Source organism: Hirundo rustica, chromosome 9, assembly GCF_015227805.2.
Source record: "Hirundo rustica isolate bHirRus1 chromosome 9, bHirRus1.pri.v3, whole genome shotgun sequence".
NCBI lineage: Eukaryota > Metazoa > Chordata > Aves > Passeriformes > Hirundinidae > Hirundo > Hirundo rustica.
Genome location: NC_053458.1, coordinates 11,947,749 through 11,972,311, shown reverse-complemented (window position 1 = coordinate 11,972,311; position 24,563 = coordinate 11,947,749). Strand labels below are relative to the sequence as shown.

The 24,563-nt window shown below is 38.0% G+C and overlaps 1 protein-coding gene across 9 annotated transcripts in view; it reads left to right on the top strand.

Annotated features, from left to right (window-relative positions):
* Positions 1-293: 293 nt before the first annotated feature.
* The window catches only part of FUBP1 (far upstream element binding protein 1), a 33,990-nt gene continuing 9,720 nt past the window's right edge, over positions 294-24,563 (top strand). The window contains exons 1-22 of one of the 9 annotated variants that reach the window (XR_005702120.1): positions 324-516; positions 1,478-1,568; positions 2,554-2,616; positions 3,471-3,509; positions 3,855-3,894; positions 4,707-4,756; positions 4,850-4,921; positions 5,212-5,269; positions 5,733-5,895; positions 5,978-6,076; positions 6,160-6,261; positions 6,969-7,071; positions 7,155-7,255; positions 7,849-7,990; positions 8,750-8,910; positions 9,599-9,753; positions 9,840-9,919; positions 12,688-12,816; positions 13,437-13,511; positions 18,647-18,792; positions 20,345-20,437; positions 21,305-23,869. Coding sequence is in view for 8 of the 9 variants with exons in the window: in XM_040072389.2 (XP_039928323.1) it covers positions 403-516; positions 1,478-1,568; positions 2,554-2,616; positions 3,471-3,509; positions 3,855-3,894; positions 4,707-4,756; positions 4,850-4,921; positions 5,212-5,269; positions 5,733-5,895; positions 5,978-6,076; positions 6,160-6,261; positions 6,969-7,071; positions 7,155-7,255; positions 7,849-7,990; positions 8,750-8,910; positions 9,599-9,753; positions 9,840-9,919; positions 12,688-12,816; positions 13,437-13,511; positions 18,647-18,792; positions 19,168-19,176 (1,992 nt within the window). In the remaining variant the exon portion in view is untranslated. Of the gene's footprint in view, positions 517-677; positions 777-1,477; positions 1,569-2,553; positions 2,617-3,470; positions 3,510-3,854; positions 3,895-4,706; positions 4,757-4,849; positions 4,922-5,211; positions 5,270-5,732; positions 5,896-5,977; positions 6,077-6,159; positions 6,262-6,968; positions 7,072-7,154; positions 7,256-7,848; positions 7,991-8,749; positions 8,911-9,598; positions 9,754-9,839; positions 9,920-12,687; positions 12,817-13,436; positions 13,512-18,646; positions 18,793-19,167; positions 19,518-20,344; positions 23,870-24,563 lie in introns of those variants that run through there. The other 8 variants (XM_040072390.1, XM_040072389.2, XM_040072394.2 and 5 more) reach the window with 8 other exon arrangements.

Below are 24,563 nucleotides of genomic sequence, written 5' to 3'. Positions count from 1 at the left end.
ATGACGCGAGAACTGCGCACTGCCTCCCCCCCTCCGCGCGCTGTCCGCCCCACCCCGCGCGCAGTCCGCCCTTCCCCCCACGTGACTCTCCCGGCCCTATCAGCAGCGTATCCAAGCGCTCGCGCCTCCCGTGGAAACATCGCGATCTCACCCCCCCCCCCTCCCCCTGCAGGGCGGCCTTGGAGACCCCGCGGGGCCGACTGGGTGGGGCCGAGAGAAACGCCGCGAGGCTTCTCCGCCGTTCTCCGGCGCCCGCAATGAAATCCCGCCCGAGATCTCGCGAGGTTTCGGCGCTCCCCCCGAGCACGATGCCGCGCAGGAATGTGAAAGGCGCGCGCCCGCCGCCATTTTCTCTCTTTCTTGGCAGACAGCGGCAGCGGCCGGAGCGGCGCCGGGGCGGCCATGGCGGACTATTCCACGGTGCCCCCTCCTGCCGCGGGCGCGCCTGGAGGAGGCGGCGGCGGAGCTGGAGGAGTGAACGATGCCTTTAAAGACGCGCTGCAGAGGGCTAGGCAGGTGTGTGTGTGTGGCTCCATCGAATCAATGGGGTCCCGGGGCCTGGAGGCCGCGGTCTCGGAGCCGCGGAAACAGTGAGGGCGCTGCGCACTCGGCTGTGGGAAGTCGGGCCCCTCCGCCATCGTGTGCGCGTTGGGGGGAGCTTTGTCCCGTCCCCACGCCCCCTTTGCGCCACCTGCCCGCCCTGGGTCGCGAGGTATTTGTGGCCCCGCTCCGCCATCGCCCGCGAACAGCGCCGGGATCGGCACGAGGGGATTTCGGTGAGAGGAGCCGGCCCCGCGGGGATCCTCGGGGAGGCGAAATCTCGGCGGGCGAGTAGCGGCGCGTTATCGGGCCCGGCCTGGCGGAGGGACGGCAGGGCGGCGGCTCCGCGGCGCGGGCCGTGTTGTGGCGCCCGCGGCGGCCGCAGCCTGCTCGGACCGGTTGGGCAGCGCCGCGGCCTGCGGAGCTAGGGCGGCCCTTGCGGAAGCTCTTTATCCCGCAGTTTTATTTGTCGCTTCTGCACCACGGGCGATGTTTTCATCGCTTCTCGGGCGAAATATTCGCCTTGTCCGCTAATAAGCGGTCGCGGTTTTGGCAGTGTTTGAGGACCCAGTGTAGTCGGGTTTTGAAATTTTTTGGTGAGGCCTTGCCGTGAGATACCACAGTGTTTCGCCAAGACCGCGTAAAGAAAAAACCCGGTTGGGAAAAAGGTTTTGGTGTTTAAAGGCCAAGTTCTCGTTGGGTTTGTTTTCCGTAGGTGAGTAAAATTTAGGAGGGTTTACTGTTAAAGGATGAGCACAAGTCTTTAAAACATTAAAGAAAATCTCTACAAATAAAACTGCTTTTGGCCTTTTTTTAAGCATTTGGGGTCACTTTAATGTGCATTGTTTAAATCCCTGAAATGTTTCAGAAGATGTGGAATAAATATGGGCCGAACTAATTATTTTTTTTCCTTGGCTCACATCTGCCTTTTGTTTAGATTGCAGCGAAAATTGGAGGAGATGCTGGCACAGCAATGAATTCAAACGACTACGGTTATGGAGGGCAGAAAAGACCTCTTGAGGATGGAGGTACGCACTCGTTCCTGCCGCATTTATATTTGTGGAGTGTGGCCACTGTATCAGAAAGATTGTAGGTGGTGGTTTTGTTTGTGGATTCGGTTTGTTGTTTTTTTTTTCCCATAGCAGAGCGTTAAAACATTTTGTTCCCCTCATAGATCATGACATATATTTTTCATTTTGAGTTTAGTGGGAAAGTTTTAAACCGCTGTGCTCTAACCTGAAGTGAATGTGAGCGTATTTTACAGTATTTTAAATGTGGTTTAAGTGCTGCAAATAGAAAAATGCATGCTGGGGAAAGGGACAGAAATATTCAGGTTGCAGAATTCTTATGCAGGTATCATTGAAGTCTTTCGTGGTTGTCTGGCATTGGTTACAACCTGTAAATTACTATTCAAGCAGGAAGTGCTCTTGAGGCTTGATTGTTGCATTAACTTTTTTACTGTTTCGATTAAAAGTCTTAATGCATTTCATTATAAAAGCATTGGACTTAAAAAAAACACAGGAAAGTAAATTTTCTGCCTTGAAGACACTTTTGTGTATAGTTCAGCCTACAGCATGTGTGAACCCTGATAAGATCATACTTAAATCTTCTGACTTGTTGCAGCTTTTTAGATTTGCCTTACGCTGAAGTAAAGTTTTCTTCTGAAATGTGTGTGTGTTGTCTTCTGTCTTTTACTGAGCATCCACTTGGAACTTAACAGGGTTTGATATGGTTAATATACACTCAAAATCCTAGATGAATATACAGGAAGAAATCTTTGAGCTTGCTGAAATGTTCTAATAGGTCACAAAAAAGAGAAATGCCGGTTTTTTTTTTCGTTTAAGAGGATTGAAACTCAGTATACAGAATGTAACTAAGGCTTTACATCAGGAGTTCTTGTGTCCTACGATAAAGTTTTTTTTTTCTATTGAAGGTGAGGTTTTTAATATACAAAAATGAGCTAATGATGCTTCAGATGATATATGTAATGTATTCTTTTTATTTTATGTGTAGATGGCTCTTGGACAAGTCCGAGCAGTACAACACACTGGGAGGGAATGCCCTCTCCTTTTAAAGGCAGGAATTTTTATTTATTACCTGTGTTTAGTATGTAAACATGACATAAACTAGTGGATCTTTCTGGATTGACACAAATATTTCTTGGAATATGTGGCTGAGTTTTTGCTGCACATGAATTATGATGGTTCATAAAGCCTTTATTTTGGGGTGGGAAGGAAGCATCTGAAGTACTGTCTTTTCAGATATAGGTTCATGATGCCTTTTATTTCTCTAGTGTACAGAAAGGATTTGGACGATAGTGACGTAGTTGCTTTGATTCTGCTTTTTTTTTTGGAAGTTTTATGCTATGAAATGCTTGATATGTGGATAGAGATTTCATATCAACATTCAGATTGAGATTGCATTGCTACGTGATACTGTTGTATTTTCAGATGTTTGGTCTAGATTTGTGGTCATTGTCAGCATTATTGTTTTAAGTTATTGTTGCTTTTTGTATGGATTTGATTTTTTTTTTTTTTTTTTTTTTTTTTTTTTTTTTTTTTTTTTTACTATAGAAGCATCATTAGCTTGAGCAGCCAACAAAGCTCAACTTTGTTCCTTATCTTAGTTGAGTCTCAGTGACTGGGTATCTGTGAGCTGTCTACATACAGTGCGTTCTGAAAGCTGCCTTTTGTTAAACTGAATAGATACATGGAAAAACCTAACATCTTTTCAGCTATACTAACCAATGCTGAGTGTTCGTGAGATTCTTTCTTTTATTCAGATGATCAACTCCCTGAAATTGGAGGAGAAAAAAGAAAGAAAAATAAAGGGGGGGCTAAAATACACTGGAAATTTACAATTCACATTAAAGGTTTAAACACTTAGTGAATTTTCTTGGCAAAAAAATTTAAAAAATCTTAATTTTGCAGATCAACCAGATGCTAAGAAAGTTGCTCCCCAGAATGACTGTAAGTAATTTTTATTTTGTTGCCAGAAAAACCTAAACAAGTGTAACATTGTTTGAACAACAGTTTGAAAGTGTTCTGGTAGGTGACACTTGAATAAGTAAGATCCAAAAAATGGCTGGGGGTTTATGTCTTAATTTGTTGAAGCAGTGGGAATCTGCTTGGTAAAACTGACAGTGGTGGTAGCAGCAGTTGAAAGTCTTTATCATTTTTAAACCTTTTGATAACAGTTCTTAAAACTGAACTTGGGCAAAGTTTTGATACAGTTGAGTTTTGTTATCAAAGGAGAAGCTTAGTTGTAAGCTGTACCACTTGTTTGAATTTAATTTTAACAATGTTTGTTTATAGCTTTTGGAAATCAGCTACCACCGATGCATCAGCAGCAAAGGTAAGAGTTACACAACATCTTACGTAGGATTTTTATTGAAATCAAGCAGTTTGAAGCAGGTTTTTTTCTGAAAAAGTGGTATCAACACATGACGCATTTATTCTCTCTTTGTGTGATCTGTTGAAATTTAGCTTTATCAAGTCCCAAGTCAGACACTTAAAATGTACCTTCACTGCTCTCTCTTTATTTCTCCACAGCCTAAGCTGTGGATTGAACTTAATAAAAAGAAAATATGTTGGCTGGCTTTTACTTCTTCAGTGTAGGTAGCACAGGTAGAAGTTGGAAGCAGATTTGAAGAGAAAAGGGGGTGATGCCATCTTGTTAACAAAAAGCAAAGCTGAATGACCTCAAAACAAATTAAATAGTTGAGACTTCATACAAAGTATTCCTCAACTACATTTGTTACAACTTCATTGTTTTCTCCGCTCATTTCTTACCTGAACAGCCAGATCCATCTATTATTCTTAGGCTTTGGACAGTTCTGAGATACCAAAATTTCCAGTATCCTTTGATGGATATACAGATGAAACTTTAAATGCTACAGTAGCCTTTTCTGTACTGTACATTTGTTAATTAAGACAGTGAAGGAAAACTTTAGACTGATTTGTATGACACTTGAACCTTTTGTGTTGTTTCTGTGTGTTGTCAGCTTATGTAGAACCATGCTTGCATAATGACTTTCAAAGTTAATGGGAGACAAGCCAGGGTGAGGGTTGGGCAGTAGCTTGCTCTGGTTTAATGGGAGGGTGTTTATAAATGTAATGCTGGTTTGGTCTCTGGATGGTCATGTCTTTGTTTAACATTGGCTGTAGGTCTGTGATGACAGAGGAGTACAAAGTTCCAGATGGGATGGTTGGATTCAGTAAGTAGTATGGGTGTGGTCTTGTAGTATAGGGGTGCATGTTAGCAGATGCTGTTAATACAAATAATCTTTCTGTATTTTCTTTCTCCCAAGTAATAGGCAGAGGTGGAGAGCAGATCTCACGCATACAGCAAGAGTCTGGCTGTAAAATACAGATTGCACCTGGTAAATATTGGGGAGGGGGAGTGGTTTGTCTGTTTGGGGGGGATGGGGGGCAGTTGGTAGGAAGTCCAGAAGATTGCTCCTTGCTTCTCATTGCCTGAACCTTTATTTAAGATACAGGTTAATTTTTTTGTGTTAATTGTGACTGATGGGCTAAAGAAATGCAGAACGGGATACACTGATTATGCTGTTTCATTGAATATGAACTTCCAGCAGTTTGTATATTATGATTAGTTTCATAATCTCTTTTTGATTTAACACTACTGATAAGTTGGTTTATTTTATGATTGCAGATAGTGGCGGCCTGCCTGAAAGATCATGTATGCTAACTGGAACACCAGAGTCTGTTCAGTAAGTATTTCTAACTGATGTCAGAACTGTAATCATGATTTTACTCTGATGGCAGCTGTCCTGACACATGCGGTGAATATATTCTTGCTTTGTTCCACTGTTTGGTAGTGGTTACAGGTACAAATGTCCTTACTTTGCATGCTGACTCAAGCAGCAGCTTTAGTTCTGAATTAAACTTTGATGAGAGTAAGTATATTCAAGGACTTTGAGGAAGTAACTTCGTTACATATGCTTGGTAAAGGACCGCATTCTGTATTCCAACATTGGGGTGATTTTATTATTTTACAGTTAGTTTCTGAAGTTACTTTTGCAGATTGATTGAGTTTGCTTCATATTTTTTAGTGATAATAACCATGATTCTGTTGCAGAAACTTTTCAAATTAAAAGCATTGCCAAGCAGAATAGGAGTGGGCAAATGATACTTTCAAGAGTAAGTATTACAAATGTGTGTTTTCTTTCACAGGTCAGCAAAAAGATTACTTGATCAGATAGTTGAAAAGGGAAGACCTGCACCTGGATTTCATCATGGTGATGGACCTGGAAATGCAGTCCAAGAAATTATGATTCCAGCAAGTAAAGCAGGATTAGTTATTGGGAAAGGTGGAGAAACAATTAAACAATTACAGGTATATATATTTTTTTTTCTTTTAAATATGATAGTACTGAATCTGGATTTGAGTGAGTATTGACCTCCCTTTTGTCAAATAGGAGCGGGCAGGTGTCAAAATGGTCATGATTCAAGATGGTCCACAGAACACTGGTGCAGACAAGCCCCTTAGGATAACTGGAGACCCTTATAAAGTTCAGGTAAGGAGTGCCTCACAATTCAGAGCTTTTTCAAATCCATTCTTATGTTGCAGTACCTAAAAGAATTTTTGTTCTTCTTTTAGCAAGCCAAGGAAATGGTGCTGGAGTTAATTCGTGATCAAGGTGGCTTTAGAGAGGTGCGCAACGAATATGGGTCAAGAATAGGAGGAAATGAAGGGATAGACGTAAGCATGGTTGAAAAACTTGTTAAATGTATTTTGAGATGTTAACTTTAAAATGTTAAGCTGGGTAATACCACTGAAAGCTTTTAACCAGATTTCAAAAGTGTCTGTGGCATGTAAGTATTACTTGATCATTGCTGAATTTATGACACTGAATGATGTACAGCAATCACTTTACATTGCCAGCAGTTACGAACAATTTCAAGTAGCTGGAGTTTTTTATCAAATGAGCAAATAAATTATGTATGCCAAATGTACATGTTACAACATTACTGAAATTGGACTTTGGCCTTTACAGAACTATTTAAGTCCATCTGTTAATGCAAGTCACAAGCTAGTAACTGTTCATCAAGGGAGAGGCTTAAAGCTTCATCTGCTAGAGACCTGCATTTTAGACATTCTATAATTTTTTTTTTTCTTTTTTTTTCTTCTTTTTTTCCTGTTTTCTAATTTTTGTGAAGCATAAAATCTACTGTAATTGCTACCCCTGGGAGAACTTCTGAAGTATAGGGTAACTTCCTTTTTAATGGTTTAGTCCAGTATGTGCTAGGCTTGTGACTTGATATTAAAAAATTGATGCTTGAAAAAGCTTGAAGTGGCGTTGGTCTTGCCCTAGTTTACAATTCTGACTTAATTCTAACCCTTTCATTGTGTAGATTTTTTAGGAATATCTGTGTCATCAACATCTTGTTTGGTTGGGTTTTTTTTAGGTTCCAATACCACGATTTGCTGTAGGTATTGTAATTGGAAGAAATGGAGAGATGATTAAAAAGATCCAGAATGATGCTGGTGTTAGGATCCAGTTTAAGCCAGGTTTGTAACACATTCATAAGTTTCTGTGACTTAATGTAAATTTACTGAATTGCATATACTGGAATAATTCATTTTTATTCCAGATGATGGAACAACTCCAGATAGAATAGCCCAGATCACAGGGCCTCCTGACAGATGTCAGCATGCTGCAGAAATTATTACAGATCTACTTCGCAGTGTTCAGGTTGGGTAATGTTGTTCAGTGTTTAAAATCTCCTGCCCACCTTTTGGAAAGACGCAAAGTTTTCAAAAAGTGTGTGTTAACTAATGACAATAATTTATGTGTGCCATTTGAATCTACTTCACAGTTTGGTCTGGAGTATGAATGTTTACTTTTACAGTTACAGTTTTGCAAGTGACCATACTGATTCATAGTTACGGCATTTCTTATGTGGCTGGTTTTAGAGCTGCTTCTTCTATTTTGTATTAATAGCTAATATGCTCTAACTTTTGGTTGTAGTCAGTGTTTAAAAGCTTATTGTTAGATGAGCCTCACTGCTGCATTTACAAAAAGCATGCAGAAATTACATTTTTGTACGTGTGAAAATTTTCTTCTTCTGTATTCTTTCCTCCTTTATCTCTCATATACAGAACTGTACAGAACCTTTCTTAGAATGTAGTTTAGGTCTTCCATAGAAAGTACTGCTTTAACTACCAAAATTGTCTGAATAGTGAATCGTTTTTTTCTTAACAATGATGTCATGTAACCTGCTTGCATTATTTGTTTGCTATAATTTTGTAGAACATGCTCATTTGTTTGTTGTTGCTTCTTTTTAGGCTGGTAATCCTGGTGGACCAGGACCTGGTGGTCGAGGAAGGGGTAGAGGCCAAGGCAACTGGAACATGGGACCTCCTGGTGGATTACAGGAGTTCAATTTTATTGTCCCTACTGGCAAAACTGGATTAATCATTGGAAAAGGCAATATATCTTATATATGTACATTTGTATGTTACTTTTACCCAGCTTCTCTGTGTGGACAAATGCCATGCTAGAGACGTGCATGATGCTAGTAATGCTGAGGTTGTATGTTCAGTGCTTTCACTTAAGGCTTGGGCTCTGTGATCTTCCTGGGTCCCTTCCAACTCAGAATATTTTGTGACTGTGAATTTATTTTTTTTTTTATTTTAATTGCCCAGTTGTTTTGAAGACTTTTTATATACTAATGGTCCATACAACTTCTCTGGATCCTGTAAGAGGAGGAGCCAGTTCAGGGAATTTAGTTTTCTGGCTTTAGTGCACTGCATGAAGTTGTGGACTTAACTATCTTGTCAGCCTCTGTGTGGCTTTTTTTTCATTTGGGCTTCCTTGCCCCTTTATAGGAAGGTTGGGGTTTCAGTTTATATTTACTGATAACCATGTTTGTCTGTTGTTATTAATGTCTAATATTAAGTGTTTATGTAAATTAAAAACACATACAAGATTGTAGAAAGTCTTTGCTGCTGTTTCTGTCTCACTTTTTTGTAGTCTTTAAAAAATAATTTCTTTTACAAGTTTATTGCCATTGAAGCTCTATACTACACTGAAGAGATGTTATTTGAAGTGTTAGAATGTTCTTGAATGGCTCATAAGAATAGGTGCCTTTTCATGTCTTTTCTGCTTCCATTGTGTTGGCTATTTCTGATGTGAATCAGTATATTTTGCTTTGATGTACGTCATAAAAGCTGTGTTGCATTGTAGGTGGTGAAACTATTAAAAGTATAAGCCAACAGTCTGGTGCTAGAATAGAACTTCAGAGAAATCCTCCACCTAATGCGGATCCAAACATGAAGATGTTTACTATCCGTGGAACACCCCAGCAAATAGATTATGCACGACAACTTATAGAAGAAAAGATTGGAGTGAGTAGAACACTACTTTTTTGTTTACTATTGGAGACAATGAAAACAGACCTGAAAACAAGTCTCCTTTGTGGAGATTTCTCTTTCCTTTCACTTCTCAGAATGCCATTATCATCAATTTATTATCTAATTAAATTAATCCGGATTTAAAGTAATACAATAAAATCTTGAAATGGGAAGTTGTTCTCTTCAACATCATATAGTGTTCTTGAAAATGCCACTTTTATGCATATGAAAAAATTGAAAAGTCCAGAGATGTCAGTGATATTAAATTGTGTATTTTGTTTTTCAGTCTTAGTATGTTTGGGTAAAGTCCTAATCTAAGTTACACCTTTAGTTTCACTGCACTTTTGTTTGCGTGTAATCAAATTTACGCTTTTTGTGTGTGGTCTTACAAGCAGGTTTATTTAGTCAGATTTAGATGTATTGATTTTACAGAAAACCTTGACTTCCTCAAGAAGGAACTGAAATAAGTGCAGCTGCTATTTTTAGTTGCTATTACTGCCACAGCTGCCTTTAATTAGCTCTAGGCCTAGAGCTCAAATCAAACTTTGAGTAGCCTGTTTCCTGCGGGGAACTGTCTTTAAAACCAGTCAAACCTTTTAGGCGTTCTTTAAATGTTCAGATAAATGCTGAAAAATGGAGAACCTCAAGGTTTATTTTCATCTCTTTGCTACTCTTGTTACAGGGTCCAGTGAATCCACTGGGTCCACCTGTTCCACACGGTCCCCATGGTGTTGTTCCTGGCCCTCATGGACCTCCTGGGCCACCAGGTCCTGGTGCTCCCATGGGACCTTATAATCCAGCTCCTTATAACCCAGGCCCTCCTGGTCCTGCACCTCAGTGAGTATTGCTTCAGCTGATTCCTTCTGTGTGGGGTGACCCTGGGACTGCCTTTCACTCTGTGTGTATGACGTGTTCTTTTACAGTGGGCCTCCAGCTCCATACGCTCCACAGGGATGGGGAAATGCTTATCCACACTGGCAGCCACCAAACCCACCAGACCCGGGTAAGAAATGCACAGCTGTACTGTAATGTTGGTATATTTCAAGTACATCCATTCTGTCCTTACAAGTATATGCATTGTATAGTTCACTTGTGTTAACCTCATAAAGCTGAAAAGCTCCTGTTTTTCTGGCTTTTTTTCAGATTGTCAGTTTACTTGTGTTTTGCACTTTCTATGTGTGGCTTGTGAAATGTTGAAATTTAATTGTTACGGTTGGAGTATGCTTTTTTACAAATGTTATTGAAACTGCATCACTGTGATACTTCTTGCAAGTCTTGGTTCACTGATTTTGTGCAGTTCGGTTTTTTTTAAATTGATGGTTTTGCATAAAGTTCTTGAATAAGGATGTCTTTTCTTTCTCTAATAGTAAATTACTTCGTATTTTATTTTAAACAGTATTTACTGATTTGTCTTTTAGCAGTTAATGCTATGATGTTTCTAGGTTTTGTTCGGTTACAGTTACTTTTAAAGAGTCTGATACACCAGTATATTTTGTTGAGTCCCTTTTGAGGGCTAAAACCTTGATGAGTTGCTGTTAAAACAGTAAAACTAGTTAGGGATGTATTTTGAGCTTTTGCTTGTAGTAGTTCTGTATTTTCTTCTGAAACCCATCTTTGTAGAATCTGTCTCTTCTGTTTCTGTTTATCTTTGTCAAGACTGGGAATTCTTACTTAATTACAACTTCCAAAGTTGTAGTATCCTGCTTTTCTTTAAGTTTACATCCTTTGGTTGGACTAGAGGATATGGGGAAATGGAACATCAGCCACAGAAGGTATGGTAAGGCTAGATGCTTGAGTCTGTTGTACCTCATTTGTTTGAGGTGGAGTTTCCTCAGAACTTGAGCCAAAAGATCTCCGTATTTTTGTTATAAATGACAGATATTTTCTGATAGCCACTGTTCCTGACATAGGTTCCATTAGCAGAGAAGGGAGCTTTGTGTATGTATCACATTACGTCTTTGCAAGGAGCTGTTGCTGCTTTTAGTTCCCAGACTCCTGCACGAGGTAGCTCTGCATGTATTCAGTTCAGTATTTAAAGTGCCTGCTGACATAATTTAGAAGTAGAATGGTTCAAAGTGACTTAGTCTCAGCATAGCAAAAGTATTTAATGCAAAAGCACTGCTAAAATGTTACAGCCTTTTTCACACCACGATTTTTGTTTTTATGAAGTTATTTATCTGCATAAAGGCTGTGTAAGAAAAAATGGCAAATGCTCCCTTGACATTTTAATGATTCTGTAACTGTTTTATTTAATGAAGTTCTCATATGTGCAGTTGAAGTTGGTGTTTGTTTTGAATAGCATTTCTTTGGATGAATTTTCTACAGTTTTTGCTTAGTTACTCATTCCATTATAACAAATGGGTTATTATAGTACTTTTTTCAGAGGTAACTTTCTCCAGAATCGTGCTTGCTTGTCCTTGTCACATGGAAGTGGAGCTAGTTACTACAGTCAGACTTCTTTGGAAATTTAATTAAATCATCTCTGTGTTCTTCTACTCTAGAGAAGTAGCTGAGGAGAAGGAGGGGGGGGAATTGAGCAATGGCTTATTTGATATTTGCAGGTAACCTTAGAATATAGAATGTGTTAGTTTAAATCTACTATTTTTGATGGAAGCAGTGTAATTTAAAACAGAAAGCAGCGTGTAAACATTTTTTTCTGTGTGCATTTGGGGTGGATACATCTGACTTTTGTCACAGGATTTCGTTTAGCATTAATTTGTTGTTCTGGGTTTCTTCTTGTACGCCTTTTTTGGGGGATTTCTTCATCTTCGTTACTCGCTGCCTTACCTGTTTCATGTTTAGGGAGGATTGTATTTCTCTTCCCTTGTATAGTTACTGTAACGTATCAGTTGTGTCCATGTCCTTTTGTGAAATTCTCTCTTCACTTGGCTGCATTTCTTTGCAGATACTTTTATTCTTTAAGACTGCAAATACATGCTGGTTGTGTAAAACATACTATGTTCTCTAATAGTAGATTTTCAGGTATGGTGGATTGCCAGTCTGGTAATGTAATCAATCTGTGATTCAACAAGAATAAGCCATTCCTAAAGGCTAAATGTGAGAAACAGAGAAATAAAACCCTAGGAAGCAGCATCATTGGCCTACCTAGATGTAGGTAAAAATAAGGAACCATGGAGATAGATGCAGAAGATGGCAACTGTTTCTATTTTTGTTTTAATACTAAAAAGCTGTAAGTAAACAGTGATGCTTAATAGCCATTATTGGGGATTCAGATTCTTAAAATGCTGTGTGTTTCTCTGTTTTACTGTTACCATAAAGTTGTAACTGACAAGCATTGCAAATACCTAGTAAGTCTTGTATTCTTCTGTTTCAGAAATATGTATTTGGCATGCCTCCTCCACCGGTGCCAGTGTCATTAGCGTGAGGTTCTAACAAAAGTAAAACCACTGAAATTGTTTGGTGCTAGAATGATGCATTGCTGCTGCCATTTATTAACATGATTGTTGAAATGAACTTGAAAAAATCAGTTTGTTTATCACGTGTACGATTAATAAGTGGTATTGTAGTAGTAGAGGTTCTAAAATTATGTTATCTCACCAGGTCTATGAAAGTACACTTTGTATAGTACATTGAAACCTGCTCAAAAGTTTATGCTAGAAAGGAAAAAAGTACTTAAAGGATGTACATGGATATTTTGTTTAGATGGATTTTTCCTTGGAGGATAATAAGAATGCCTAGGACAGGATTAATTGAGGACAGCATTCTGTTCATAGTAGTACTGTTATAAATGCTTATAATCTGTTTTCATAGGTAAGCCAGGAACAGATCCTAATTCAGCAGCGTGGGCAGCTTATTATGCTCACTATTATCAGCAGCAAGCACAGCCACCACCTGCAGCCCCTCCTGGTGGACCAGCTACAACCCAAACTAATGGACAAGGTAGATATGAGTGGAATGGACGTATTTCTCCTTGCTGGAGGTGTAAATATCCCATTATATTTCATTGTTGTCCTTCTTTGTCAGGTCAGTTTATTTTAAATAGATGGTTATCTTGGAAAACTGTTGCTTATAGCCTTCAATACTGCTTTTCTTAATTTCAGCAGTAACAAGGGTAATGTATATATCTTGGAATATAATCCAAAGAGAATTTTGCTGCAGTGTGGGCTGACTTAATGACTACACAGAGCAGTCATAAATAAAAGTTTGATGAGCTAAGCTGGTGATTGTCATTTGCTTAAATGGTTGCATCACTTCCAGTGGGTTTGGGACAATTACAGTTGTGGTATTTAGTTGTTTTATTTTAATTTTTGTGCCTGGCTGAGGCTTACCATTTGAATTTTGGTATTTTGTATTGCTAGTGGTATGCACTTCCTTAATCTTGAAAACTTGTCTTTTTTACTGGTAGGTTCTAATTGCAGTAGCTTGTACCACAAAGGTTTACAGTGTCAGATGTGGGTCATGTCACGTGGGACTGTTACTGAAGATTCCAGTCAATTATTTGTATTATGTGTGAAACAAACCCCAGTAATTTTGGTTTAACTATTTTTAATGTAATTCAGGAGATCAGCCAAATCCAGCACCAGCAGGGCAGGTGGACTATACCAAGGCCTGGGAGGAGTACTACAAAAAAATGGGTAAGTGTGCAGGGGTTTTTCTGTTGGTTTTTTTTCTGTTCCACATTCATAGTGGAATCTTTTAGGAGACTTGTATATTTTGCTGGATGAGCTGGGGTTTTTTACCCCCAAAAAATTGAAATGCACAATTACGTGTCTTCTGAACCAAATACTGCTGAGAAACAGATTTCAATTTTGTTTTGTTTTTAGGCATTTCATGGTACTCAGCCTAGTAATCAGCTTTACAGAAATACTTCAAACTTTATGAGATGTTGTCTTTGATCATTGGGAAACAACATCTTTTAAATGTTTCAATCTGAGTATTTTAAAGTACATTTCCTAAATTTTGAAATTCAACTTTGCTCTCCATTATGAAGTTGTTTTTCTTGTTTGGTAGTTGTTTTCCAATTCTCTTCAGATTACATATAATTTTTTTTTCTTGTACTTTGCTTTCTGTGTTCTGGGTTACCAAAACATCGTAATTGGTTTTCATTTATATTGTGCCCTTTTTAAAATAGCGTTAGCTTTGCAGCACTCTAGAGCTGTGTTTAAACTGCAGGTCATGATGTTGTTGGTAGCTTTTTTTGTAAAAATGAAATTAATACTCTGGTTAACTTGATTATTTCATTATTTTTTGTATAAGGAGAGTATGTGGTTTTTATGCACTGGCAGAAGGTGTCACTACCTTTTAAATCATGGTCGTGTTCTGTCCGTGGTGGCCTGCCATGGGTACTGTAGGTGAGAGAAGGCTGGATACGGAGCACCAGTGGGCTTAGGAGTGCCAGTGCTTTCCCAGGTATCCCTGGCTGGACATACAGCAGCATTTGGTTTGGGATGTATCTTTGTTTGCACAGGAGGGTTTGGTGGCTGTTCCACCATCTTCCAACCACGCTCAGTTTTCTCATGGAATGTTAAAAGCATTCAGATACAAGATTAATAACATGCTTAATGCCTCATACCAATCTTTCACTGTATTGATAATTATTTGCCATGACATAACTATTCCTTATTTTGGTACAGTGTAAGTGATTAATTCTACAGAAAATATATAATGAGTATTAAGTTCAAGAACTGTGTATCTGACTTAGAAAATTACAACTCCCAGACATGTTATTTCTAAGGTAATAGGCCTTCCTATTTTTCTTCTTCCTGGTTCATTCAGCTATTTCTTTTCAATTTACTGTCTTCGTTATTTTGGCTCTCATTCTGAAATGCAAACTTGTGGGTGGCTTTCACTTTTTTTCCCAAATAATGTAATTTGTTGGCAGACACTCTGCCATCTTTCTAATTTGCTGTCTTGGAAAGCAAAGTCTGGGTTGCACTAGTCTTGCACTTGCTCAGATTAAATAATAGGTAGGTATAAGGTGTTAGGATAGAGTTTTGGGAGCAATTCCAAAGTGGAGTGTGAGCCACAAAAATAAATTGGGAGGTAAAAATAGTTGCTCTTAAAGTTAAAAATGTAAAAAATGCCAAGAGAGTCAAATAAGAGGAAAAACACAAGGGCAGTTCTCACTTAATTCCTTTTGGAATTTTGCCTGAAGGAGAGCTCTTGATGGGCGGACCTAGAGAACTTGACTGTAAATCATGAGAACTTTTTGCTGCAGAATCTTGATGTGGTAGATACCATTTCTCTCTAAAGCCACTTAGAAAAGAGGAATTCAGCTGGAGTTACTGTAATGCTAAGTGGTGCTGGTTTTCCCCACCTCATTAACAGTGTGAAGAAGTAGTAGAAGACCTGATGGACAGGAAGGCTGTCCAACAGCAAGTTCTTGTGGTGTCCAGGTTTTCCAGTGCCATTTGTGCTTCCTGTAGTACTGTAATCTTCTGTCCCCATTGACTTGTGCCAAAGGATGGGAATTCCAAGTCACTTGCTCTTCTTCGACTCAGATTTCTCACAGCACAGATGATTGCACCAAACACTGTTAGGGAGAGCTGAACTGAAACTCAGACTTGTTGAGCTCGGTCAGTTCTATTTTTGCTGTTGAAGAAAACTATTTTGAAAATCCTTGCAGCAAGCTGAGGAGGTTGCCTGTGATATTGCAGTTGGTGTTAATGGATTTTCTCATACTTAGTCAGGTATGAGTGATCTGAAAATGCTAAAACACCCCGGAATATGCCCATCCAGACAATAATAGTGTTTTCAAAGTGGCTTCCTACTGGTGTGATATGACTGTTAATCACAGAGAACACTTCACTATTTTTCACTGAGTAGTGACTTGAATATTACCTGAATATAACCTGAATATTAAGGTGGCAAAGTCCTTGTTTCAAGGGCTACTGCTTTGAGAAGCAAATACTCCAGAAAATCTCTCATGGATAGTGGTTCCCTCTAAACATGAACTCATGATTATTAGTAAATAATCCATACGTCACTATTGGAATTTTTAAATTTATCATTTAAAGTGATTCCTATATATTGTGGGCTTGACGTACAGTTAAAGGATTCCACAATAAAATAAGTGTTTTTTAAAAGATTCCTTAGCCTCATAGTGGGAAAGAAGAAATAAAACACTGCTGTTACTAGAATCACCCTTGATAATGGTGAAATGTAAAATCTGCTGGTGTTTCCTTTCTCAGCCCTCCATAAAGGGGAGGTGTTCTGTGTTTCTCATATTCCCTTTGTATGGAGCTGATCAGGGTAACCTGTAAGTGTTCTGTTGAATTTGGATATTAATGAGCAGGTGCTGCTTAGTGCAGCTTCTACACTGAAGGGAAGCTTTGACCAAGCTGCTGAATTCTGTGTGTAGGTTCAGAACTACTCGTGCTTAGTAAGGAAATGGTGCACCCAAAATACCCATCAGTACAGAAATCCAGTTTGGCATCTTTGAGTAGATGTTAATTTTCCTTTTTTTTAATTCATTATTTGAATTTCAGTGCTGCCCTGACATAGTTGGCTGAATGTGCAAAGATTCTTGGGTCATAATGCAGAAAAACTCCCTTATCTTTGACATCCAGTTGTGCTGACAATAGTTTGTAAGTACAGTTATTATCTCAAAGTGATGGTGAACATAGGAAGAGTGTATCCTGGGATCATTTGTAACCATATTAAAGGTAGTTTATGTTAAAATAACTGATCAGAAGTATAGACTGTAAGTGGTGGTACATTACTGTGGGTTTGATATTTCTGGTCTAAGAGATTTTAGCCTGCTAGCAGCTGGTTACTTTTTCCCAAGGGGAAAGTTCTCAAGAAAGCTTCTTCTCAAAACCATCTTGGCAAAACAACTATCCTTTCTCAAAACCATCCTTCTCCAGGTGGTGTTTTGCTGTTTCTCTAGTTTAACCAATGAAATTAGAGAGGTGTCGTTCACCAATCATGTTAAGTCTGTATCAGAACACCTTATAAAAGGTGGTAAGAGTTAGACAATAAAGCCTTATATAATCTTTGCCTTCTGAAATATTTGGAGTCTTTCATCTTTCTTTCTTTCATGTCCTACAGCAACACATTACAAGTTGCAAAATGTGGTAACAGCTCTAAAAAGTTAAAGAAATTTAGGTTTTTCTGGAAATTCCTTAACTGTATAAATCAAAATAAAAGATAGACTTTCAGAGCTTATCTACAGTGTAAGTGGAAAAAATAAGTTGTAAAGAGAGTTGGAAAATGGAAGATTGTATTTCGATGATTTTCAGGATAGTGCTTTGCCACTCATATTCTCTACTCACACTTTGTATTTTTGAGAGTATTAGAAGACTACACATGTGAATAGTGTGAATAGCTAGGATTCTTCATGTGAATTTTCTTTGTTAAAGTATTTTGTGAAAACTGACCAACAAAGCCAGCCTTCTGTCTGATACCCTGGAAAACTTCATCAGAATTTTTGATACTCATATTCCTCAGAAGGTTGCTCAGTGGTCTTGTAATCAAATAAAAGGTGAGGTGGTTTCAGGTAGGATTGAAAACTTTTCAGCCCTCCTCATGTGGAAGCTTTCTGTTCATAACAGAATAGACAGTTGAGTGCACCTGGAATTGTACAGGCTGCGGGCTTGCATTTTGCTTGGGTTTATTTCCTGTAGGGTGATGTAATGTGGTGGTTTGGTTTTGTTGGGTTTGTGGTTTTTTTCCTAGTATCTTAGAAAAAAATAGTAGAGATAGTGGTTTTTTGGCAGTATCCTGACTGTAGAACTTTTATTTGAAAAATAACCCATTAAAAATGTAGATCAAAAGTGTTATAGCACAGTAGTAGTAAAAGTTCTGTTTTGGAATTTCAGGAAACTTCAAATGAAGCACTATGTATAAAACCCTTCTGTCTGGGTGCCTGCAGGTGTATGTGTGGACAGATGTTTAGGTAGAGCATAAAGAGTGTTGCTTTGCTTAGAGTCTGGCACATTCTGTAGTGCTAACTGGAGAAAAACCTCTCAGAAATTGTAAAGATTGGTGGTACTAAGAGGGGTGTATTTGGTGTTTCTGAAGTTGAGGGAAAGGAAGTGAAGATGTCTGTGACAGATCTCCTGTGGAAGAACAGCACAGCTGAAAGGTTGGCTGTAAATTTTTTTGCTTGGTTTTTTAATATGTTGAAGAGTCCCTGTATATCAGTGTGTCACTGTTTGGGATTGTAGTCAGTTGATTCTGTTGAAAGGAGCAGTAATTCTGAGCTGTCTGGGAGAGTGTATTTGTACATGCTCTTGTTTCTAGAGGATTGGAACTTCGACAGTCTGTGTAAACAAGTCTCAGGACTGTAGTCTGTGGTGGAGTAAACGTTTACAAGAATTACTGCACTTCTTGAAAACTGTAACCTGCAATACCCTTGTAATTAAATGAAGCATGCCAGAATTGGGGAAGTGTATGAATCTGCATCTGCTGATCTAATGAATGCAGTCTGTAAAATAAGATAAAATTAGTCTAGGTGGATTACACAAAGTTTTGCCTCTTGGTACGTATTTAAGTGCTACTGTTGTTTAGGTCAGCAGGCTTTAAACATGATTCATGATTATGAATCAAGAGGCAGAGAAAACTGTCCTTGCACTTCCTCAATTTTGATTTACTTGGGAATCATGACATTAAAATAATAGGATGAGTGTTTAGGCTGAAAAAAGCAGCCACAAGTTTATTCAAAAGCCTTGGAAGACTATTGCTAGGTGATGTTTGTTAGATGCTGAGATCTTGAAATTTTCTCATTTCTATTGCAACAACAAAGCTGTGTAATTCTAATTACTTGCAGGTCAAGCCGTTCCTGCCCCTGCTGGGGCTCCTCCGGGCGGTCAGCCAGATTACAGCGCAGCGTGGGCTGAGTACTACAGGCAGCAGGCAGCGTACTACGCTCAGACAAGTCCACAGGGAATGCCACAGCATCCTCCAGCACCACAGGTACAGTCCTAAAGTGGTTTTTGGCTGGCTTCCGTCTCAGTGGTTGTAGATATTTTTTTGCATGTCTCCTGCTTTGTTCCTTTGGGGTATGCATCTTTTTTTCTAGCGAAATAGCTATTGGAATAATTAGTAGATGACTTTGTTTACCTGATAACTTGAGTTCTGTATCTATCCATATGTTTGGTGATTGTTTTTTGTTTTTTTTTTTTAAAGAAGAAAAACTTTCTCCTCCCAGGGTTTTGAAAACCATGCAAGAAGCCACCACCATTTACATTAACCGATTTTTCTTTCTTAAAGGCTTCACTCCTGAGTTAGCTCGATGTAAAGGATTTTCTTTAACTTTTTGTGTATCTCTTATGTATCTCTTCTGCACAGGGCCAATAATAAGAAGTGGACAATACAGTATTTGCTTCATTGTGTGGGGGAAAAAACCTTTGTTAAATGTATGGATGCAGACGCCTTGATGAAGATCTTAATTTTGGTTAAAAAAATAGTGTTTTTGAAAATGTACAAAATATCTATCACTACTGATAGGAGGTAATATTTCTGTGTAGAAATGAAAAAAATGGTTTGTTTTTAGTATTAGTGTAGATGTACACATTCCAGCAAATGTATTTGCAATTATGTGGTCAATGCTTTGTGATATAAATGTACTTTTTCAATGTATACTTTATCACTTTTAAAATGCCTGTTTTGTGCTTTACAATAAATAATATGAAACCTCCTGTGTCGGTAAGTTGGATATGTGGGTATATGCAGAATTAACTATAGGATTGATTTGCACCGCTGAATCAAGGTACCTGTACACAGATGAGTTGGGTTTTTCCCCCCCGCCCCATAAACCATGTTGAGTTTAAAAACTTGTCATTAGCGTGTGTTTCCCCTCCTGCAGAATAGCTGTAGGTGGAGGATCTCTTTCATTCATTGTATTTTGCTGCCTAGCACCAGTAATCTTGATACCTTAATTTTCTTTCTACTTGATTAAAACTGCATGTGTTTAAGAGGATGATCTTTTGGCATACTTCCATTGCATTAACAGTGAAATTTCCTTTTATACATGACCACTGTTTCAGACCTGTGTAGCTGCTATAACAGATAACTTCTGATTTTAATTGAGTACTTCAAAACTGTTCCTGCATAACTATTTTACGAATTTTTTCAGGCTAGTTATAAAACTTACTTTAAGTGTAACGTGCTTAAGCCTTCAGTTTAAAGTAGTCCACTTCAAAATTCAGTATAGAAAAGTCAATGTGGTAATGCATAGTAGTTACAAAAATTGCATCTGTCCTTAAAACGCTGTTTTGTTTGAGTGGTGGGAGTGGTTGAGAACTTCCTGCAGAGCAGATAACTTCTCTTTTTGTAAATATTCAAGTATTTGAATCAACTGATTATTTTTTTATATATACTTGAAATTTCTTATTGCTCTAATGCTCATACTAAAAAGCTGATTCTCTTGAAATCCTATGTTTGCTCTTTGCATATTTATTGGCTCTTTGCATATATTAGACTACATGCACTACAGTCTGTCTTGCCATTGTCTGTTGAAGTGCAGGTTTGATCCAGCCAGTATAGAACTAGCTCTATAGGGGTGAGGAGGACTGTGCTGTGTATCATCCTTGATTGTTCCTTCAAGGAGCATTGCACTGTAAGTACATCAGAATGACAAATTGATGAACTGCAACAGTATCTTTTTGTCAATGTTCCACATAATGCAAATGCTGTACTTGTGTGATATTATGTTGGAATACAGTGCTGGTATCTTAGGAAATCCTAATTGCTTCTTAATTCAGAAACGTAGGATTGCTTATATATATACATACACATAATCTGAGTTTTGTGGGTAAGTATTCCTGAAACTTTTAGCAATAGCTAAAGAAAATCATGTTTCTGTTTATCTGAGTAAGAGTTTTTTTCGTTTGTACTCCTGAGACAGCTGTCATTCAGTGTTTTAAAGTATGCATTTCATAACATTGAAGTCTTCGGAACCACTTGTTAGACAGAGTTGTCTTTGTCTCCAGATAGTTTGCGGATATGTAGTGATGTAGGTATGTTTTCAATTATTCTGTAACTGTTAATTGCTTTACTTTTTGGAACACCATGTTGTTGCTTTGAGTATAAATTTTTTTAGGGTGGCTGCACAGAGAAGTAAAAGTTAAGGCTTGAAAGCTGAAGTAGTTTTTTTCAGGTAATCAGCAATGTATGTATTGTGCTGTAGAAATAGAAAGAATTTTTTTATCCCTTTTTAAAATTAGGAATTATGCTGGTAGCTTGAAGAAGGCTAGGACAGTATTTGCTATCTTTAGTGTAGGGTATTAAGTTTAATAGTTCAGGTATTTTGCATGGTATTTTGTAGATAACCTTACAGAATGGTGCATTTATTATGTACTAAACTGAACAAAATTAAATTCACTGGATTCTTTATCATTCACAAAATGGAGGCTGTTGATTTTGATTCATTTAAAGTATAAAATCTTTATTAATTGCAAACAGTGCAATTATTTATACTTCACAGTGCCTTCCCAGACCTTCCACCTTAGGTTCTGCTGCAAAAAAGCAACAGGTAAGCACAACCTAAGGAAGTATATAAATTGATATATTTCAGTACATTAATGTTGTCCCTGTGAGATCTTTGTGGTTGTGTATTGAAAAGCAATCTGCTGCTTCCCCAAATGCATTGTTACTCACGGTTCCATTTGAGTGGAAAATCTTAAGTTTTTAAGCAACTGTTTATATTTCTAGGTCAACATGTATTTTTTCTTTTTTCTTTCTTTTTTTTTTTTAAGATTATTAGATTGCAGTAATTGAATTTGATCAGAATAAGTAATTTTTGTTGCTTTACCTCAGAGAGATAATTGTTGCAATTAAAGAATCAAAACCTTTAAAATACGCAGGAATTGCTTTGGTTAGAGATGTCAACAGCCTTCACAAATGTTTTTTTTTAATAATAGGGCACTATTCCCATTTAATCCATAAGACCTAAATGTAAAGAATGACTTGTTGTTACCACTGAACTTGATAACTTGTCTTACAGTTATAGTGTGTTAGTGGAATCTTTAGATATCTTAGTGTGCTTATTCATACTTGACATGGTAGGAAAGGAGATTCTGGAGTTTGAGATGAGTATGTTGTAACTGAAAAAGCATGAGCACCAGTTAAATCTTAACAGCACAGCAAATAATATTTTATCACTATAGCAGTCAGTGTATCCTGTTTCTTGAAACTTTTAACTGAATTACTGAATATTTTGACAGTATGAAATGTTAAATGTCTTACAGATGGTCTCGTACAGGTTTTTGTTCTGAGCTTTTGTTGCTGTTTTTTTTAGCTTAACGTAAAGCAGCATCTGCTTTGGTTTTTTGTTCATTATTTTGTTTCTAAAATGTGCTGCTCCTCTTTCAAAAGTCCTGCTTATCTGTACATCAAAGAAAAATATTCAAAAATACTGCCTTCATTTTCACACACAGTGCTGAAGATGCTGCAAGCACCAAATCATAGCTCATAGAATCAGGTCCTGAGATAGTTACTACCAGTAAAGAGGAATCCTTTGAGTGTATGCCATTGGTGAGCCGATGAGCATGGACCATAGAAGGGCTCCATGTAGAAGGTAAAATTGGCAAAAGCATAACAGATTTGAAATGTATCCCATACATAATGATATAGGGTATAATTTTTGTTTTGATCACTTTTCATTCTTTAAAGTTTTCTTTGTTTGACCATAAATGTTCCATGATCTGTTAAGTTTTTAAACTGTGATTTAATAATATAAACCATCTATTTTACTTTATATTCTTCTAAACAGTCAAGCTAATTTTTGAACTGAATTAATAGTTGTGCTTCAGTTTCTCAAGCCACTTAGTATTTCATCTGTAGCGTAATATGTAACTTCATTTATGATGTGAGAAGAGGGTAGGTGTGGATTTTGATACTGTGGATTTAGTGTGGGGGTGAGTCATTTGTTCACTTCCTTTTTACATGGTACTTTTTCCTTCAACTGTTACTCCTAAGGTATCTTGAACAGTCTTTCAGTTGTTAATTTAGCCTGTGGGAGGAGAAAGAGAAGAAAAAGCCAGTGTGTTGGGATGTTGCTAGTGTGTGGAAGGTGAGATGTTCTTCTGTGTAGCATTTGAGGTGTGTTGGCTTTCAGCTTTCTCACTGCAGGGCTTACAGGCATGGGGGTTGTGCAGAGCATAGAGTTGCTTTTTCATCTCTGTCTCCAAACTCAGAGTTCCTGGGACAAGAGTAGATTATTGGAGTTACCCCAGTAGCCAGAGAGATAACTGGACTTGCTTAGAAATGCAGTGGATTTGTCCAAAAGGTGTCTTGAAATGTTTCTTGCTTACCCACCCTCACCATTTAGTGTCCCGCAATGAATGTGAAGTGTAAGAAAAGTTTGAAAAGGGAGCATAATGTTCCAAGTAGGAAAAGCATTTTCAAATCACTTTCTGCAGCCTACACTTTATTAGGACATGGAACAGAATACCAGGTGGATACTCTTTTTAGTGTAGTAAGTCATCTGTTTCACTTGTCCAGGCAGACAGGATCACGATTCACTTGCACAGCCTATCTTGAAGTATTTCATCTTTTTACTAGTGGTATTTTATTGGATGGTAGAAACTGTTTCTCCCCTGTTCTGTTCCAAAGTAATTCTTAAATTTTCCATTGCATGCTACAAGCTTTTCCATCTTGCTTTTTTTTCTGGAAGTGGGGGGAGGAAGGGAGGACTGGGTTTTTCAGAAAGCATACAATTGACAGGATTCCCTCTTCCCTAGTAATAGCTTATGAAACTCTTGTGTATGCACAAATATTTCTCTTGCGTGCATGTGAAATGCCTTTTCGTCCTGAGAAAAGTGTTCTCTGCAGAAACTACCCGTGTGTATGCAGAAGATTGGCTTTAAAAGGCAACTGTGATGGGAACAGTGTCTTAGGGAGATGCAGCTTGGACTTGAGGTAAATTGAATGCTTTACAAAAATGTGGTTTTGAGCTTGCATTGACATTGTATGTAATATGGGTACACATTAACTGTATAATGGTTTTTGTATGGTTTTTTCTCAATAAATGTAAACTGATGAATAATAATAGCAATGTTTTTGTCTTTTTTATGCTCCTATCCCTGCCTTTGTTAGTTTGAAATAACAGCTTCAGAGCAAAAATAATGTAGCAACGTGTTCTTCTGTGAATGAACATCACCCAGAGAAAATGAAGTAAAACGTTTATGTGGTTATTAAGATAAATACTAATCCAAAACACCATGCAGCTTGTTAGCAACGAGTGACTTGCAGCAGGTAACTGTACAAAGAAAACAGATTCAGCCACTGGAAAATTTCTTTTTGAAATGACTGCATAAATTTAATTTCCTGCAGCTTACCTTGCCTTTATGCTAAGGCCTATACATGAGTACTTCAAAATGTGACTTTTTTTTTTTTTTAAAGTCACTCCTCCAGAAGCTTAGTCTGAACGGTTCAGATGGGTGTTAGCAAGAGTGACAGGCATGTTGATGTCAGGAAGTCTTAGAGAAAAATAGTACAGTAGCCTTAAGAAAACAATGTTTAGACACGTGGCAATAAACTTATTGCGTTAAGATTGAGAAAATAGGCACTTTATGAAAATATTCTTCTTAAAGCTTGCTTTTTAGCAGATTTTAATATGAGCCAATTATAGATGTCACCACTTGTTTCTGTGTCATTTAATCAATGAAAAAAATCACAGGTTTTACAAGCAAGTGTGGGTACTTTGGAGACTACTACAAACCTAAAGGAGATTGTTTTTATTT